Raw genomic sequence first — 19,261 nt, 5'->3', positions numbered from 1 at the left:
CCTAAACCTTGTGGAAAGCCTTCCCAGAAGAGTTGAAGCTGTTATAGCTGCAAAGGGTGGACCAACTCCATATTAAACCCTACGGATTAAGAATGGGATGTCATTAAAGTTCATGTGCACGTAAAGGCAGGTGTCCCAAAACTTTTGGCAATATAGTGTATTTCTAATCACAAATCAATCTCAAATAAGACCAGACATCAGTTCATCTGCCAGTGGCAGAATATTGGGCTGCTAGTCAGCAATGTGATGACTAATTTATGATACAGCGGTTGTTATAACTGCAAAAATCTGATGTGTAATCAGTGTTGTATTCATAGAGAATTTTTTCTTTCTGACTGAATAGTCATTTTTGGTAAGTGGAGACTTGAAGTAAGGTCTCAAACCTGCATCACCAGCATGAGCAATTAAGGCTGAACGTGTATGTTCCTGTACAGTACAGATTTGATTGCCAGGGAACACATTACTGATACAATTTATAGCTTTAGTAAAAGTCAATTTGAATAAAAGCATCTGCCAAATGCATAATGGATGTCAAGAGCATGTGGTTAACCACTGTGCTTGTTTCCTGTAATATGCAACTTTTCTATCTGCACAGTCAGAATCATACCAATAGTTTCAATTGTGTTAATTGTTTTTTTAAGGATCAACTTTCAGCAGACATGTACAATTTCTTCTCAAAGGAGGCAGACTATGCCCGCTACTATGTAATGGTAAGAAGTGTTTTGTTTTTTCATCCATGGGTTCAGTAACTCAGTTGCTATGTTTATTCCTGTTCAGTTCCATGTTTGTTCTGCCCATTGTTCATTCTGTTGTGAGTCTTTCCTTCCTCAATGTCTTCTCTGTTCTCAGTTATTAGAGGCACAAGCTGATTACCACAGAAAATCTCTCACCTTGCTCGAGAGCGTCCTACCAACCATTCAAGCTCAACAAGGTGACGGCACAGTTTCTTATTGCTGTTTAACTGAAATAACTTCCAATAAAACCTAATTTAGTGACTAATAGGTATCTGAAAAACTAGTTGACTAATTGGGCTTAAAGGGATAGTTTACCCAAAACAGAAAGTTTTGTCATCATTTATTCAACCTCATGTTGCTCCTGACCTGACCTTTATTTCTTCTGTAGAGTATAGAACAAGTTATTTTGAAGAATGTTTCTACTACTTTTGTCCATGTAATGAAAGTTAGTGGGGTTCAGAATCAACATTTTAAAATATCTTTTATGTTCTGCAGAAGAAAGAAAGTCATACTGGTTTGGAGGATGAATAAATGATGACATTAAATTTGTTTTTTTGTAAAAATTTTTAAAACATTATACAAAATTTTGTCATTATTTACTCACCCTCAAGTTGTTCCAAACCTGTATGAGTTTCTTTCTTCTGTTGAACACAAAAGAAGATATTTTGAAGAATGTTGGTAACCATACAGTTGAACAACTATGAACAACATGAGGGTGAGTAAATTATGACACAATGTTTATTTTTTGGGTGAACTATCCCTTTTAGGAAGCCTTATATAATTAAAGGGTTACTCCACCCAAAATTAAAATTCTGTCATCATTTACTCACCCTCATGTCATTCTGAACCTGCATGCATTTATTTCTTCTGTTGAACACAAAAGAAAATATTTTGAAGAATGTTGAAAACTAACAGTTTTGGTTCTCATTGACTTCTGTTGTATTTTTTTTTTGTCCATACGATGGAAGTCAATGGTAACCAAAACTGTTTAGTTCCCAACATTTTTCAAAATGTGTTCCATAGAAGAAAGTCATATAGCTTTGGAACAACATGAGGATGAGTAAATGATGACAGTTTACACCAAAAATGGTAATTCTATCCCTTGAAGCTGGTTTTGAAAAAAAAAAAAACATCAATCTGATTTAAAGACATACAATACAAACACACTAATTAAAGCACTACTGCTAAACTAAAAACGTTGTAAGAAAATCTAGATAAACTATTAAACTGACTAATCAGCTAATTTGTTGTTAGATGAGTAGTTGGACATCTGTACTAACTAATGTAGATATATAACTAAAATGATGTGAATTTAGACTGATGTTGTGTTCCAGTGATTTTTCTGTGCAGTCCTCAGAGGCACTTAAATGTTTTCGTTCTCATTTGTGCCCATAAATCTGGCACTTGAGTGCTATAAATTGTTGTGATGGTTTCCTGCGAGCACACGTGAGGTAAACAGACTTGATGTCCCAGCATGTGGCCCATGAGTAATACTTCTCACATCTCATCCACCTAGTTCATCTGCCTTTTTCAGAAACAGTAAGAAAGAAAAAAATAAAGAGGGAAAAAGAGCTTGAAGTCCTTGAAGCAGGATGTAGTGTTTAGTTTCTTGAAAGCAGATGAATCACAGATGAATGCTCCTTTTGTGATTAACATCTTCTTCTTTTTTTTTAATAATGTGATGCTTTCAGTTGAAGCTGCTAGTTAATAAAGTTATTTTTGTTTTCCCGACAGATTCATGGACTGAGAAGCCAGCGTTTGGAACTGCTCTGGACGAGCACCTGAAGCGCAGTGGCAGAGAGATTGCACTGCCTATAGAGGCCTGCGTCATGATGCTGCTGGAGACTGGAATGAAAGAGGAGGTACGGCACGACCACCAAGCATTTAAACAATACATCAGTCATACAAGTCAAATATTATATTGTTGATAGGGATGTCCCGAGCCCATCTCAAGGATCAGTATCGGGGCTGATTAAGCATTTTTTATAAGGGTGTGATCAGACTTGGCATGTTTGGTTCGATTAAAATTAACCCTGGTGCAATTGCTCTGTTAGTGCAGTTCATATGAATAAGTGTGACTGTCGCCATTCGAACCCTGGTGCGCAACAAACAAGCGGACCGAGACGGACCAAACGAACTCTGGTGTGGTTCAAATGAAATATGAATGCAACACAGACATGTAAACGAACCAAAAACAGGACATGATGTCACAAGATGCCACCCTCAAAAGGACAGAATGTTCAAGCATACCTGTTTTTTCTCGTCATAATCGCGATGTTGCCCATTACGGTTCGGTACAGACCATCAGAACCACTCCTCGCAGCAGATCTTTGTTTGTGTGTGTGACAGAGGGACTCCTTTACACGTTTTATAAACTCTTCACGTGTTCTCAGCTGGTCAAAATACCATCATATGTACACACATACAACGAGCGCATTTAGCCCAGTATATATATATCGGATCGGATCGTGGGCACAAAAAGCTTGATTGGGACATCCCTAATTGTTGATCTACCACAGTAATATTTTCCAGTCCGTTCAAGGCATTTCGCCAAATGCTTTTAGATGTTTATAGCATAATAGAACTATTGTTCAACTTTTATAAGTGTCCACATTGTACTGACACATCTCCAAAAAAATGTTGTCTTGATTATCATGTTACTGCAACTGTCAAATAAAACATTAAAAAATATATTAGAAGATGAATTTGGGTCTTGGCTTTCTTATCGTCTAAATATCTTTTAATTCCTCTTTAATTTCGTTGTTCTCCAGGGTCTTTTCAGAATAGCTGCAGGAGCCTCTAAACTGAAGAAGCTGAAGGCAGCTCTGGATTGCTCCACCTCACAGCTGGAGGAGTTTTACTCCGACCCACATGCCGTTGCTGGTACTGCCTGTTTTGTTGTGTGTATCAGTAATATGTCATTCACACATAATGAACGTTAATTTGGAACCGTACTCTTCTGGTTTAAGGGGCTTTAAAGTCGTATCTCAGAGAGCTGCCTGAGCCTTTGATGACTTACCAGATGTATGATGAGTGGATACAGGCATCCAAGTAAGCCATCTTGCAGTACTTTACATAAAGGTTTAATGGAATCATGTTTGTTTTGTTAATTACTGTGCTTTCTTTGTCAAGTGTCCCTGACCCAGACAAACGGTTACAGGCTTTGTGGGTTACCTGCGATCAATTACCAAAAAACAACAAGGCAAACTTCAGGTAGGTCTCAGCTATATCTGAATGTTAAGTGTAATCTGTTTCTGGGGCTATTTATAAAACTGCACAGATTTTATCTTAAAATGTGTTTGCACAAATTTTTCAGATTGTGATTCAGAGTGATTATTTCCATATGCATATTGTCATCCAGACACATTATACTACGCAGTTTAGAAACTAGAAACTAGGAAATAATATATTTAATATAAATGTCATCCAATAGAAATAAAGTAATAAATAAGAGTAAATAAAATAATAGTAAATAAATATTAAATAAAATTCTAAAAATATAATCTTAATATCTTTTTTTTTTTTCCAGTAATTTTTTTTAAAGATATTAAGACTTAATATTCAAGAATGTATCTTGAATATCGACGTTGTCAGGCAGAACTCTCATATATCCAAAACTTTTCAGGAAATGAAAAAAAAAACAAAAAAAAACACTATTAAACACTGTGTTGTCAAAGTTGATATTGTGTCTTTATATATGGTCAGACACTTGCATGTGTCAGTATATTAATAACATTTTTCCAAAATCAAGCTCAAATAGAGTTACAAGGTTTTTGACTAGAGACTGTCGGACATACGTTTTGTCCTCCATAGAATGACTGCATCTGAAGCAGTAAGTGCATTGCATTACGTTTTCATCAACTTACAGGTTATGAAGTTTACTGTACCTATGTGGGCAGTCAAATTTCTGTCATTTGGCCAAAATCTTATGTTATAAAAGATGAAATACTACGCACAGGCTGTGTGTAATGTTGCTGTTTAAGCTTGAAAAAGTTACAAAGCACAAAGTCACTCCAAGGAGAGTTATTCTCTTTATCAGTAAGAACTGTTTGTCAACTCCCAGAAGTGCCTCGATTGTAGTCTTGAGTTTTCTTCCAGAAAGTACAGTACACATCATAATAGAAAGATGCTGTAATAATGTAAAATATGTGATATATATATATATATATTTTTTTTTTTTAACATTCAAGCATGGAAACCTATTCTAGTAGACTTCAAAAACAAAATCAAAACTTTGAAAAAGGTCCCCTTTAAGACAGTATTCGACAACAAATGCTAGACTAAGAGCAAAGACTTAGCCTTTATAAATATAATGATTCTTGACTAAAGAAAAACTGTACTTATTCAAACAACCAGTTCTTTATTTACCCTTGCATTGGAAACAAGCAGAGACGGTCAAAACTGCGTGCAGCACTTCATTCACGATAGAGGTGGGGTGGAGTTATGAGGTTTTACCGACAGTTAGAGGATCCAGTAGAGTTACAAAGTTTAGTCTGAACCTTTTTTTTTTTAATTAATTTTTCATAGAAATTTGCAGAACCTACAGATAGACGTAAAGGGTGACCAATAATAATGACTTATAAAAAATGATGAAATATGGAGTAAAAACTTGTGCAGTGTTTTTTCTCGGGTAGTGTTTAGATATATATTTAAAAATAAATAAAGGACATTATTTTGTAGTGTAAAAAAATTGACACCAGCAGATCACTGAAAGAACTTTTTTTTTTTTTTATGTATAATTGAAGACCATGTGTTCAAGTTTATTTTCTTTAGAATCCCACTTTCCTGTTTGCTACAACAACAACAAAGGAGTTCCAGATGATGAGTAAAAATTGTTTTTAAATTGCATGCTTCTGATTTGGGCATTTGCTCTGTTTTGCAGATACCTTATTAAGTTCCTTGCTAAGCTCGCACAGGATAGTGACGCTAACAAGATGACCCCCAGCAACATTGCCATTGTTCTTGGACCCAATCTACTGTGGGCCAAAACTGAGGGGTCAGAATATTTAGCAATATCCAGCAAACATGTTAACATATTCTAATTATGCCTTTTTCTAAACTCTCTTCTTTTTACCCACAGGAGCCTAGCAGAAATGGCTGCTGCAACCTCTGTCCATGTGGTTACTATTATTGAACCCATCATTCAGCATGCAGATTGGTTTTTCCCTGAAGGTAGGGGCCAATAAAGCTTTAAATGTATAGTATTTTCCAATGAAAAAGGTATTGCTATCAGATTTAAGATTAACCTGTTTCTTGTTATTCCTTCAGATGTGGATTTTAATGTATCCGGCATGTTTTCGATGCCCGCACCCCTGCCAAACAATGTTAATCACCTGACCCCGCCAGATTATGACTCAGGCACCATAGAGAGGAAGAGACCAGGCAGCATGGTGGGTCCAGATGGTGAATTGCCCCGGAAAGACAGGTAAACCTTCACACAAAATTTTAATTAACAATTTGATTCCCTCAATCAGTCGTGCTGGTTATCTCTTGCTTCACAAAGATCTGCAGTTAAATTGATTAGAATCCAATTTAATTGATCAATTCACATTAATTGAGCAATTAAAACAGCTGATTAGATTGCATTCACTATTAACCTCTCGGGTATTGTCCGTTCTACTGATAAATCGCTTGCTTTTCCCTTTTAACCCTGCAGTATGTGTGAGTGGGATTTCTACCAATGCAGATTACCCTCTTGGTTTCTGTGGTGTCGCTCTCCTGGGAACTTATTAGCACTAGTGGTGTCTTTGCTGTCTTTTCTTTCTGTAGCTCTGCTAATAAATTAATGGACCACAATCCTCGTAGAGGCAATACTGTACCTAGAAAGCAGCACGCTTCACCTGCCTTCCAGCCCCCGCTGCCCCCAGTGGAGGCTGCAGGTAGTGCAGGGGGTCAGCCTATGGCTGAACTCTTGCTCCAGCAGCCTACGCAGGCGGGCCTGGGCTTAGAGAGCTGCCAGCCTGGGCTGGCACTGGGGATGGCCGCCCTGGCAGCAGCACAGCAGCTTCTAGCTCAGCATACTGAGGAGATCAGGTAAGACTCCTGCAACGTGCCGGACCAGTGCAATGCATTAATGAATCCGCCCCGCATGCACATGGAGTAGCTGTGGAGGGACAAAATGGATCTTTTAACTCTCTGGCTTTTCAGTAACAGATGGCAATTAGCTATGATCATTTAATGTATTTAATGAGTAAAGGTGTCTGCTAGCAGGGGAGTTTGAGATAAAGCAAGTAGTATTTGACTGGTCATGTGATCTAAACATGTCTGTCCCTAATCTCCTACTCCATTTCAAACAAAACAGCTTTTATTAGGCTACACTGACAGATAAAATGTGCAAAAACAAGATGGCTTGAAATTATTTCATTTAAAATTTTAATGAATTTTAAAGGTTTTAAAAGTGAATCTTAAAATTTTAAAAGAATTTTTAAAAGCCGGGGGGAAGATTAAATTTAAAAAAAATGCTGAATGGTTATGGTTTTAAATATTTCAGGCGATTTAATATTACAGTATTCCATCAGAAAAGGCTTAAGTTTGTATTTGTTCGCCTTTTGTGGAATTTCAGTGTTGTAGAATGTTATTATATATTATTGGTTGATTTTTCTCTCCATTTGCTTAACAGTTCAAAGAACCGAGACCCTGCTTCAACTCCTCCAGCTCAGAGAAATGGCACTGGAGGATCAGGACAGCTGAGTGTGGGGACGCCTGTGGCTGGATCTACAGGACCCAGTCCTCACATGGCTCGCAGAGGTCAGTGGACTTACCTGAAAAGTCTTTAGGCTCTGATATGCTTACAGAAAAGTTATTTTTCATACTTCCCTTGGAGCTAAAAAAGAAGTTTGAAATGCCCGATCAGTGAAATATTGTTAGTGAACATCTCAACGATACCAGCGGTTAGCTGAATATGTGCTGCATGCTTTCCTCTCAATAACAAAAATAAACACGCAACAAAAATGAGAGCAGTGATAAAATATCAGTTTTGAAGTCATCTGATCATAGTGATGTGGATATACTTGCACCAGCTCTGCAATTCGGCACTCCAGTCAAGTCACCTTTATTTATATAGCCTTTTATATAAATAAATCTTGCTTTCAAGAAAGCAGCTTTACAATATTAAAGGGATAGTTCACCCAAAAATGAACATTTTGTCATCACTTACCCTCAAATTGTTCCAAACCTGCATGAGTTTCTTTCTTCTGTTGAACACAAAAGAAGATATTTTAAAGAATGTTGGTGATCAAACAGTTGATGGTAGCTATTAACTTCCATAGTAGGAAAAAAATACTATGGAAGTCAATGGCTACCGTCCATGCAGGTTAGGAACAACATGAGAGTGAGTAAATGATAACAAAATCACTTTCAAAATCACTTTTACAACTTTAATTTCTACTATAAAGCAGCTCTTCAGTGTGTTCATGTTTTTACCCACGTCTGACCTCGACAGACTGAAAAGAACAAATGAATCGGATAGAGATGCCTAAATCCGCTGTTAAAAATAAATAATCCACCCGCCACCCACCTAAACATATATGATTTTCTCTAATTTAGACATCCGCACACGATCGTCACATTACAATTATTCTAATTCTCAGTGTTAAGCGTGATGATACATCATATTACACTGAAGTAGGCTGCTTTAAAATGAATATTTATTTAAAGTAAAAGTTCTTCTTTGGCAAAATTACATGTCCTTAATAGAGGCTTTACTCCCTTCAAACTTACAATGTAATGTCACTGTTTCCGTCACTGCAACTTCCTGAACACACACACAATTAAATACATTCAGCCTAAGCAAAGATATAGGCTTTATTAGTTTATTGTCATATACAGTGCTTCACAGCCGTTACATATCACTTACCCAGCACTTGATCCGTCCTGGTTAACTACTTCACTAAAATGCTTCCACACATTACTTTTCTTTCCTTCCTTTTGTTTTGGTTTTGATTCTCGTTTTTGAAATTTCTCTCTGATCTGTTTTGCCTCTATTGCTGCTTAAACAAGTGGACTGTGTAGCTTAATGAGAGTCTGCAAATTAGTGCCTGACAAAAAATTAAGCTTCAAACACATTAATATTTCCATCATGTTAGAAAACACTCTTATCAGAATAATTTCTGATAAGCTTGTGTATATTTTTAGTTAAAGCTTTTAAGTAATTAAAGCTGCTGTCTGTAACTTTTTTTTGGTTAAAAATCGGCAATATTTATTGTCCGATTTTTGCTCCATTTACATCCATCTGCATATCGGCTTTAGCAGGAAAAAGGCCGATATAACAAACCGATAGTTTATTAATTAACTGCGTGAAGGCACTGAGCTGTATAATGACTGTTGATAATGACTAATCACCATAAGAGATTTCTAAACAAGAAATGCACATTAAAATCTCTCTCTCTGTTGCATTATCATCAACATACAGTGAACAGGGCTCATTGCATCTGTTTGATTAAATATCTAAATGTTAGTGTGAAGAAGAAAAATTAAAAAAGCTTTTAAATATCAATCTGCATATGCGGGGGACATCAGTTATGCTCATCTTTGCTCGCTCCTTTTAAGTTACCTTGAATAAAACAGCTAATTTTTCATGAAGCACGTACAAAAGACCTAAACCGGAAGCGATCTAGTCTGTTTTACAGAAAACGGAAGTTAGATTGCGCATAACCCCTAGAACCCATATAGCTCCATAGACTAGAACAACCGTCAAAATAAAAGTCCCGCCTTAGTAAAGTATATCTCGTACATATTTAAATTTACAAAAAATATTGAAATGTATACAAAAACAAATTAGAAGATCATAATTTAATCATAATAAAGTCTGTTACAATAAAGGATTAATATGTATTTAATTTATACAGTGAAGAATATGCAGTGCTATTTTACATTTGTTTACTTTATTTCTGTACCTGAAAACTATTAAACCTACCTAAAAAGCACTGTTTATTTCATATGTATCTTTGTTCAGTTGTATTTATGTAGGCCTGCTGAATGTTAAATGGATGCAATCGATGTTCATTAGAAATTATTTGATGATGCAGCAGTAAACCTGCTAGTATAATTTAATGCAGGTGTTTCTGAACTTTGCTGATTTAAAACATAATCAAAATACTATCTTTTTTGATGACAAAATTTCAAAACACAGGAAGTGACAAATATCGGTATCAGCCAATAATTGTTTGTTAAAATCGGTTTCGGCCCCAAATCATCATATCGGTGCATCCCTAGTTAAAAATGATCCTGAGTGGTACTGGTACGATTCCGCGGGGAAATACAAGAAATACCCACCTAAAGATGATAATTCCGCTAATCGCTGCAATTGCAGTTTTCAAATAGAGATGGCGACAAAGAGGCAAAACTTACTGACTGCAGCTTTAAGCAATATCTTATGTAGGTTTTTTCCTTTGTTTTATATAATGACCACTAGGAGGTGCTCTAGGCATATGTTTTCCTTAATTGGTTTGTCCAGATATACATTGTTGAAAACGAAAGTAAAAGAGTAACGCGTTCCTTGCGTTTTATCATTAATAGTTTATTTCATCCACCTGCGACCCACCCGCAATTAACTGGAATGTTATTTTTTATTACTTGGCCCGTCTGCCTGACCCGCGAATATAACCGTGATCTGCGCATTACTAGAATCGGAGAAGGTTTCCATGTCAAAGAAGGCAGAGCCCCATAGCACACCTACTGATTGCATGATTACTACGGACCAGTGGTAGTTTGACTGTGTTTACCAGTCTGAGCAAACTTTTCAAGCTGTTTCGTACTCCAAAACAAACTTAGTTTTGGCCTGATATTGTTCGAGATGATGTCACGCCAGTTTGTTCTTCAATTTTGTTTGAAGCATATCAGGGCCTTTATATGACAAGAGCTGCTCAGAACCCCAGAAAGAGCTTGTTTTAAGTTTTCTTTTTATTTGTAGGTACAAAGAAGCCGGCCCCAGCTCCTCCTAAACCGGCCAACCCTCCACCAGGCCAACCATCCAATCAGTCAGTACAGCAACCTTCTTCAGGCACCCCTCAGTCCCTCAGCCCCTCCCCTAGACCGCTTTCTAGTTACTCTCCTACCAATCTGAGCCCCACACAACCACAGGCTCAAACAAACATGACCCCTCGTCGCCACACGAGCAACCAGCCTCCTATTCAGGCACCAAACCATCCACCGCCTCAGCCTCCCACACAGGCCACACCCCCTCCCCAACCCACTGCTTCTGGTGACCCCGGAGAAGACCCCTCCCCTCCAAGCACTCCCACACCTCCAAGCACCCCTCCGCCCACAGCAGTATTTCACGACAGTCCCAGTCCCACCGCTCCCCCGGTGTTCCAGTCAGGATCGCTTCCTCGCCCGAGGCCTGTGCCTAAACCACGTAACAGACCTACTGTTCCCCCTCCGCCCCAGCCTCCAGCCACAGGAAGCGACAGCAATGGAATTTGCAGTGCTGCCTTCAAAACAATGGGTGAAGCTCTTTTATTTCCGTCACACTAGTTTCTGTTTAACAACATGTTTGTTTGCATTTCTGTGAGGTTTCAGGCTGTGTCTGAAAGCTGAAAGTTAGGATACGGATGTAGAAAGGCAACAAGCCAAGTCTGGTTTGCTTAACATTCTGTCTGCTAAGATGCCTTTATCTGGTCAGTTTTGTGTAAAGAAGCAAACATTTTAAAATAAATTTAGTTATAAATGTAGTCACTAAATTAAAAAAAGAGCTGTTAAGTCTGACAATTCTGACAACTTCTCGTAACAGCAATTTATGGCAGATATCACATTCTTTTTTTTGTTGATGTGGATTCAGTTGTAATACCACTGCTTTTACATCAGAAAGCCTACACAGAGATTACACTGTATAAATGAACGTGTCCAGCTCTAAGTGACAGAGTTAAAAAACAGTATAAGAGTTAACAGACTAACATTTTAGAATTGCACCAGCTGGCTGTGAAAACTCTGGCTGCCTCAGTGTCGTGAGAGCATTTTGGTATGTCTCAGTAGTGACTGAGACTGACTGAAAATCTATTTTTACAATATTTACGCTTTTCTGCTTAATTTTTTTTTAAATATCATGTCAAGTAATAAATAGAGCCACTTGATAGGTTTCTAAAAACAACAACAAATTGTCAACAATTAAAAAATTGTTCATTTAAATATTACGTAATTCAGCTATTTATGCTTTAGTGAAATGTGTTACAGAAATCCTTAAAGGGTTAGTTCACCCAAAAATTAAAATTCTGTCATTAATTTCTCACCCTCATGTCATTTCACACCCGTAAGACCTTCGTTCATCTTCAGGACATAAATTAAGATAGTTTTGATAAAATCTGATGGCTCAGTGAGGCCTGCATTGAAAGCAAGTTAATTTACACTTTCAAACGCCCAGAAAGCTACTAAAGACATTTAAAACAGTTCATGTGACTACTGTGGTTCAACCTTAATGTTATGAAGTGACGAGAATAACAATATCTAGTGAAGGGCGATTTCAAAACACTGCTTCATGAAGCTTCGAAGCTTTACGAATCTTTTGTTTCGAATCAGTGGTTCGGATCACATATCAAACTGCCAAAGTCATGATAACCCCTGAAATTTCAAAACACTTATATTGTAACGAAGCCTCGTTTACTGAAATTATGTGATTTTGGCACTCTGAACCACTTTTTCGAAACAAAAGATTTGTAAAGCTTCGAAGCTTCATGAAGCAGTGTTTTGAAATCGCCCATCACTAGATATTGTTGAATAAAGTTGTTATTTTGATTTTTTTTTTTTTTAAACACAAAAAGTATTCTCGTCGCTTCATAACAATAAGGTTGAACCACTGTAGTCACATGAACTGTTTTAAAAATAACTTTAGTAGCTTTCTGGGCGTTTGAAAGTGTATATTAACTTGCTTTCAATGCAGGCCTCACTGAGCCATTGGATTTCATCAAAAATATCTTAATTTGTGATCTGAAGATGAACGAAGGTCTTACGAGTGTGGAACGACATGAGGGAGAGTAATTAATAACATATTTTTAATTTTTGGGTGAACTAACCCTTAAATTTTAGTGGAAGTAGGGATGCAAACTGATCTCTTCCTGTCAGCATGGCGTCACTGCAAGTCAAGCAGCATTTCAATTCATCAATTCAAGAGCAGACATTAATCTGTATGGTCTAACTTCCTAATCTTGTGCCTTGCAGATTCGGGGATGACATTTAAAGCACTTGGTCGAGCTCTTGTTCCTGACATTGCTGTTGAGAGGCCTGTTACCCAATTGAAGGACTCAGACCTTGACACAGAGAGCACCGTCCTGTAAAGATGGCCTTGACCCTGTCACCCTTTCCCTTAACCAAAGGTTTGCTAAAGGGCTGCTCTTCTCACATTACCAAAGTGTTTATCATCTTGGCTGTACTTCTTAAAAGTCCTACGCTTAAAACAATCAACAATCCCGGTGGCTCCAGGGAAACAAACGCCCCAAGATGTAGCATGTTTATTTAAAGCTGCCTTTTCATTGTGATGGCAGCAAAAAATGACCTGTATTGCATGAGGAATACATGGGCGAAAGTGATGGGCGATATTGGTGAACAAAATACTAAATTGATTGTTATGAGGTACTTGGAGGTGAGTCTTAAGTGGCCTTAGCTAAACAAAGCAAATACTCAAATTAAAAAGTGGAAGACACTAAATAAAAAGCAAAAACTCTGGCTTTTTGTATAGTTTGTGACTGCAGGTCTCCAGTCAGCCAATACAGTACATTCCTTCTTTTCATTTGCAAGCCTTATTGCAGTTTGGATACTAGTTACATGCAATACATTGGTTTAAAGTATATAAATGCTGAATGATTCATTCTCTGCCTTTCACAGCTGATGTTTTCATAATTTTGGGGCATTAATATGACTGGACCTAAACATATATGGTAGAGCGCTATTCAGCTATGTGTAGAAGTAATCCTGACTGGTTCGTATGTGAAAGAGGTCATTTGTTATTGGACATTTAATTGCTAAAATTCGAATTAAAGTGTTCAGCTGTCAGTTTATGTGATGGAAAAGGTCAAAACATGTGTTTAGTGATATTCTGGTATGGAAACCTTATTATATTGCTTTGTTTGTATGTTTACCAGGCCTTGACAAGGATAGCTTTGTATTTCCCTCCTTTTACCCAAGATATGGTACCAAAGTGGGGGAAAATGTGCCACTTGGATGTTATTCTTACTGTATAGTAGCTAAGAGCAGACATAATTGCTTACATTTTTTTCCTCCTTGTCTCATATTTTATAAACTCTCAATCACAAGTATAAAATTAAAATAAAAAGTATTAAAATAACCCAAAATTGTTCTGCTGATATTGCGACTTAATCATTTTTGACAAGATCATAGGAAAAAATGACCCCAGTGGCGATTATCATCTGCCTGTCAGTCATGTTATGATATGCGATGAATTGATGATCAACACTATTGGTTATTAAGTATGAACAGCTTGCTAATCAGTAACATGATGACCCTGCTTCATGCTCTCTTCTTTAAAGGCAAAACATTTGGCATGTTCACGATTCTGATCGATTCTCATGTGAGAAAAAAATGTAGGCGATCATGCTCACTGTTAGCTTTTCTTTATACATTTTCCTTGCCTTTACCATGCTGCCTTACCTAAGTACACTTACAAGAGCTATTTTACCAAGGTTTGGAAAGTAAACTGACTTCACACTTATGAAACTAAATGTTGATGGTGCATTTGAAGTTCAGAGACTTCATGTCAGAAGACTTCATCTTTAAGGAGTTTGAAAAAAAAAAAGCTTTGTATTACTGCTTCAAAGTGAAATTAAAAAAGTGAAACAAGAACTGGTCTTTCAGCGTTTCATTATGTAGTTGTTTACTTCTCAAATGTAACATTTACATTCAGTTGAATTAAATGTTATATCCTAATTCATTTAACCTATTCAAGTTTTCTCGTACATTGTTGGAGTTTAAGCTGTCATTGTGGGAAATAACACATTTGACAAATGTCAGTGCGTCCTCTCTACTCATATACTTTACATTCTACTCATGTACTGTATATCTTGCTTTTTACATGCCTACTTGCAAAAGATATAATTAATTTGAAATTGTTTTATATGTGATGAAAGAAACCATAGTGATGAGGAACAAGTACTGAGCACAGCTTTAGGCAATCAACTTCATACATGGGACTCTGGTCAATATATATATTTATAAAACGGTTAGTTCCTGTCCTTGATTCTGATTGGTCAATAGCTGTGTTTTATTCACGATAAAACACAGCTATGACCGCTTCACCCAACGGTTGTGTATCACTACACAACACCCTTAGCATCCATTCTTAGCAACATAAACTGTATGTTCTCAGTTGATATTGAAATTGAAATTGAAAAAATATTCCACGGTCAACTGTTAGTGGTATCATAACAAAGTGGAAGCAGTTGGGAACAACAGCAACTCAGCCACGAAGTGGTAGGCCACATAAAATCACAGAGCGGGGTCAGCGCATACTGAGGTGCACAGTGCGCAGAAGTCAATGACTTTCTGCAGAATCAGTAGCTACACACCTCCAAACTTCGTATTGCCTTCAGATTAGCTCAAGAACAGTGCGTAGAGAGCTTCATGGAATGGGTTTTTAATGGCCAAGCAGCTGCATCCAAGCCTTACATCACCAAGTGCAATGCAAAGCGTCAGATGCAGTAGTGTAAAGCAACGGAGATGTGTTCTCTGGAGTGATGAATCACGCTTCTCTGTCTGGCAATCCGATGGACGAGTCTGGGTTTGGCTGTTGCCAGGAGAACGGTACTTGCCTGACTGCATTGTGCCAAGTGTAAAGTCTGGTGGAGGGGGGATTATGATGTGGGGTTGTTTTTCAGGGGTTGGGCTTGGCCCCTTAGTTCCAGTGAAAGGAACTCTTAATTCTTCAGCATACCAAGACATTTTGGACAATTTCATGCTCCCAACTTTTTTGCGAACAGTTTGTTTTCCTGTTCCAACATGACTGCGCACTAGTGCACAAAGCAAGGTCCATAAAGACATGGATGAGCGAGTTTGGTGTGGAAGAACTTGACTGGCCTGCACAGAGTCCTGACCTCAACCTGATAGAACACATTTGGGATGAATTAGAGCGGAGACTGCGAGCCAGGCCTTCTCGCCAACATCACTGCCGGATTAAGAATGTGCACCTAAAGGCAGGCATCCCAAAACTTTTGGCAATATAGTGTGTGTGTGTGTGTGTGTGTATATATATATATATTCATGCATATTCATGCATTAATATTAGATCTAAATAAACCAAAGCATTTGACCTTGTTAGTTACGTTTTGCTTTTCTCCTCATTCAGATCTTTCTGCATTAATGTAAAGGACCTGATAAACAAGATCTCATTTTAGCATTCCAAAATGTATCATTTATTTATGAAGAGAGAATTTAATCTCAGTAAGTTAAATTTTTGTGTTCATGTATGATTAAATGGTTTGAGGGTCTTGAAGTGGCATGCAGAGGTTTATTATCAGTCATTTTCATGTATCCTCTTTACTCTGTATGATGACAGGGCTATATATACATATCTAACATCTTTGGTATTTGAAGCACTTATAGCGTTGCCTGGTAACGAGGACAGTATGATGACATTCATATTGGATATGGAGAGTGCTTTAAAAAAAAAAAAGATTTTTTGTGTAATTGTGAAAGTATAAATGTATTTTTTTTTTAAATCTCTTTACAATTTGACATTAGATACAGCTTAAGTTACACCGTTAATTCAAATTTAAAATTGTTGATAAATATAACAGTAAAGTAACTGTTAAAAAAAAAAAAAAAAATTGCCATTTTACAGATTTTTTCCATTATTTATTCAGTCAATCAACAGTACAACATTGCCTCATTGTCATATGTGGGAAAAAAAATAAATAAAATAGTGTCTACCCTGAAGAATAATGCCAATAACAGGAAATTACTTAGATAAATATCAGTGTAGTATTGGCAACTATTTTTCAATAGTAATATTAATTCCTTTGTGTTCATGTTTTAATAAGGAAAAAACCTCAAAGTGTGACTCAGAGAGTTGCCACAGCTCCATGGATACAGTTACAGTAAAAAAAAAAAAAAAAATTACACAGAGATGAATGTCCGCAAAAGCGTGTGTTTATTCAGGCAAAACAAATTAAACATCTCAATAAAACGCAGCAATATGTGGCCTGTTGATATTGAAGCCGATATAGAACTGCTTAGGAAAACACTAGGCTAGTCACGCCAACAATTTGTACACAAATATTAATTAATTCAGTAAAACAAGTTCAATATAACAAATTGATACAGAAACAATCAAAACGGTAATACATTACATAAATAGAAATACTTTGCTACATGCAAATGCAAATTTTGGAGTTTTCTCCTCATCTATAGTCTTTGATTTAGAGAAATAACGAAGGTTCTGACAAAGAAAAATACACATGACACAAAGACAGGCAATAAGGAAGATCATGCATTTGTTCAAAACAGAAGACGTCAGGAAGAAATGCATTATGTTACCTTAAACAATAATACCTAAAAAAGTCAGACAAGCTACATACTCATTTTAAAAGAACACAGATGATATGTGTACCCTTCTGCCATTTAATAATGTGAGGTTTAGCGTCTTCTTGTCATAGTTGAAAAACAATTTCATGATGTAAAACCTACCACAGATTCTCATGCGAGATGGAACCACCGATCAACTGTACAACTAGTCTTATACATTACAAATGATCACAGATTTGGAAAATAATTTTAGCTTCACCTATGAAGGGTGTGCACTCTTGTTCGGCTGTGGTATCAGCGAATCACAATGCAGTACAACAATTAAACACTAATACTGTGAAGAATTTATATCTCATTTAAAACTTTTTTTTTTTTCATTTTTGTGTTAAAATACATTTGGCTTAAGGATGAGTAAATTCATCATGAAAACATTCATTCACCTCGGTACCAAAATATACCATCCAAAAAAAACAAAACATCAATTCTCTCCACCTGAAGTGTTCATGTTCCTGTTACATTCTAAGCAGCAAATCTCAAAACAAAATTATTAATAATTAAGCTATATTAATATACTTTCTCAAAGAACAGGCTGAAGTTCTGTATAAAATATATATTCTTTATTCTAAAGATATTTTTAATTCATCTAAGACATTTTAAAGTAAGGTTCGTCCTTTCACGCTATCAAGTTCTCTGTGTTTATTGGCACATGGGCATTCTGGGTTAGACACAGCAGATGCTGTTGGTTTCACCAGGCCAACGGCGAGGCTATTCGGGGGCTTCTGGGGTTTTCAGTTCCTTGTGTCTCACTCAGTGCTCTCTATTGAATAGAAATACAGTAAACTCTCACTTCAGATGAATTAGGTGCCATTTTCTCCCTTTTTTTTATTGTTAATTGTACATTTGTACCATTTAACAAATGGAATTATATATATATATAATTCCATTTGTTAAATGGTTAGTTCACCCAAAAATGAAATTTCTGTCATTAATTACTCACCCCCATGTCATTCCAAACCCGTAAGACCTTCATTCATCTTCAGAACACAAATTAAAATATTTTTGATGAAAAGTTTTTTTAATTTCCCATAGTAAGCAATGAAATTACCACATTCAAGGTCCAGAAAAGTAAGTAAAGATGTTGTTAAAATAGTCCATATGACTACAGTGGTTTAACCTTAATGTTATGAAGCAACAAGAATACTTTGTGTGCAAAAACAAAACAAAAATAACGATTTTATTCAAGAATTTCCTCTATACCTTGTCATTCTCCTACGCAGTTTACGTTGAAGACACATTGCAGAGCTTCCATGAACACTGAGTCTATTGGCCGGCTCCTGTGTCAGCATCACACACATGCGTCGTGCTGCTCACGTGAACAGCATCGACCAATACTGAGCTAGCGTTCGGACGTAAACATGGAAGCGCTGCACTGCGTCAACTGCGTAGGAGACTGACAGGGTAGAGAAGAAATTGTTGAATAAAGTCGTTATTTTGTTTTGTTTTTTGGCAAATAAAGTATTCTTGTCACTTTGTAGCTTTCTATGGGAGATAAAAATCCTCTCAGATTTCATCAAAAATATCTTAATTTGTGTTCCGAAGATGAATGAAGGTCTTGTGGGTTTGTGTAGTGCTCGTTGTTAGATAATGTGGTAACCTTTTACATAAAGCCTTTATGTACTGTATAATGCATTATAAAGGTATTATGTAACACTTTAGGATAAGGAACACATATAAACTATTAACTAAGACTTTTTCCTCAATAAACTCCTAATTTACTGCTTATTAAAAGTTAATAAGGTAGTTGTTAAGTTTAGGTATTGTGTAGGATTGAAAATGTAGAATAAGGTCATGCAGAATAAGGCATTCATATGTGCTTAATAAGTACTAATAAATAGCCAATATTCTAGTAATATGCATGCTTATAAGCAACTAGTTAAAAGACCCTAAAATAAAGTGTTACCAGATATTCATAATGTGCGTTATAATGCATTATATTTTTTTCATAAATAATTGCAACCAAAGTTAAAATGCATTATAATATTTGCAGATTCCTTGTTACATCA

General features: G+C 36.6%; 2 protein-coding genes across 8 annotated transcripts in view; one reads left to right on the top strand and one right to left on the bottom strand.

Annotated features, from left to right (window-relative positions):
• The window catches only part of arhgap17a (Rho GTPase activating protein 17a), a 37,812-nt gene extending 23,290 nt beyond the window's left edge, over window positions 1-14,522 (top strand). The window contains exons 8-20 of one of the 2 annotated variants that reach the window (XM_051914778.1): window positions 642-710; window positions 850-931; window positions 2,469-2,596; window positions 3,506-3,617; window positions 3,704-3,785; window positions 3,867-3,947; window positions 5,617-5,730; window positions 5,815-5,906; window positions 6,003-6,159; window positions 6,504-6,767; window positions 7,354-7,481; window positions 10,645-11,178; window positions 12,885-14,522. In XM_051914778.1, coding sequence (XP_051770738.1) covers window positions 642-710; window positions 850-931; window positions 2,469-2,596; window positions 3,506-3,617; window positions 3,704-3,785; window positions 3,867-3,947; window positions 5,617-5,730; window positions 5,815-5,906; window positions 6,003-6,159; window positions 6,504-6,767; window positions 7,354-7,481; window positions 10,645-11,178; window positions 12,885-13,000 — 1,959 coding nt within the window. In that variant the 3' untranslated portion in view covers window positions 13,001-14,522. The remainder of the gene's footprint in view (window positions 1-641; window positions 711-849; window positions 932-2,468; window positions 2,597-3,505; window positions 3,618-3,703; window positions 3,786-3,866; window positions 3,948-5,616; window positions 5,731-5,814; window positions 5,907-6,002; window positions 6,160-6,503; window positions 6,768-7,353; window positions 7,482-10,644; window positions 11,179-12,884) is intronic. The other variant, XM_051914779.1, reaches the window with a different exon arrangement.
• A 2,279-nt stretch (window positions 14,523-16,801) lies between these two features.
• grid2ipb (glutamate receptor, ionotropic, delta 2 (Grid2) interacting protein, b) overlaps window positions 16,802-19,261 on the bottom strand; it is a 38,229-nt gene continuing 35,769 nt past the window's right edge. For all 6 annotated transcript variants that reach the window (XM_051915246.1, XM_051915244.1, XM_051915245.1 and 3 more), the window contains one exon: window positions 16,802-18,015. In XM_051915246.1, coding sequence (XP_051771206.1) covers window positions 17,944-18,015 — 72 coding nt within the window. In that variant the 3' untranslated portion in view covers window positions 16,802-17,943. The remainder of the gene's footprint in view (window positions 18,016-19,261) is intronic.

Source organism: Ctenopharyngodon idella, chromosome 12 (assembly GCF_019924925.1).
Source record: "Ctenopharyngodon idella isolate HZGC_01 chromosome 12, HZGC01, whole genome shotgun sequence".
Taxonomy (NCBI): Eukaryota; Metazoa; Chordata; class Actinopteri; order Cypriniformes; family Xenocyprididae; genus Ctenopharyngodon; species Ctenopharyngodon idella.
Note: the sequence above shows the minus strand (reverse complement) of the source record. Positions and strands in the feature narration are given on the sequence as shown.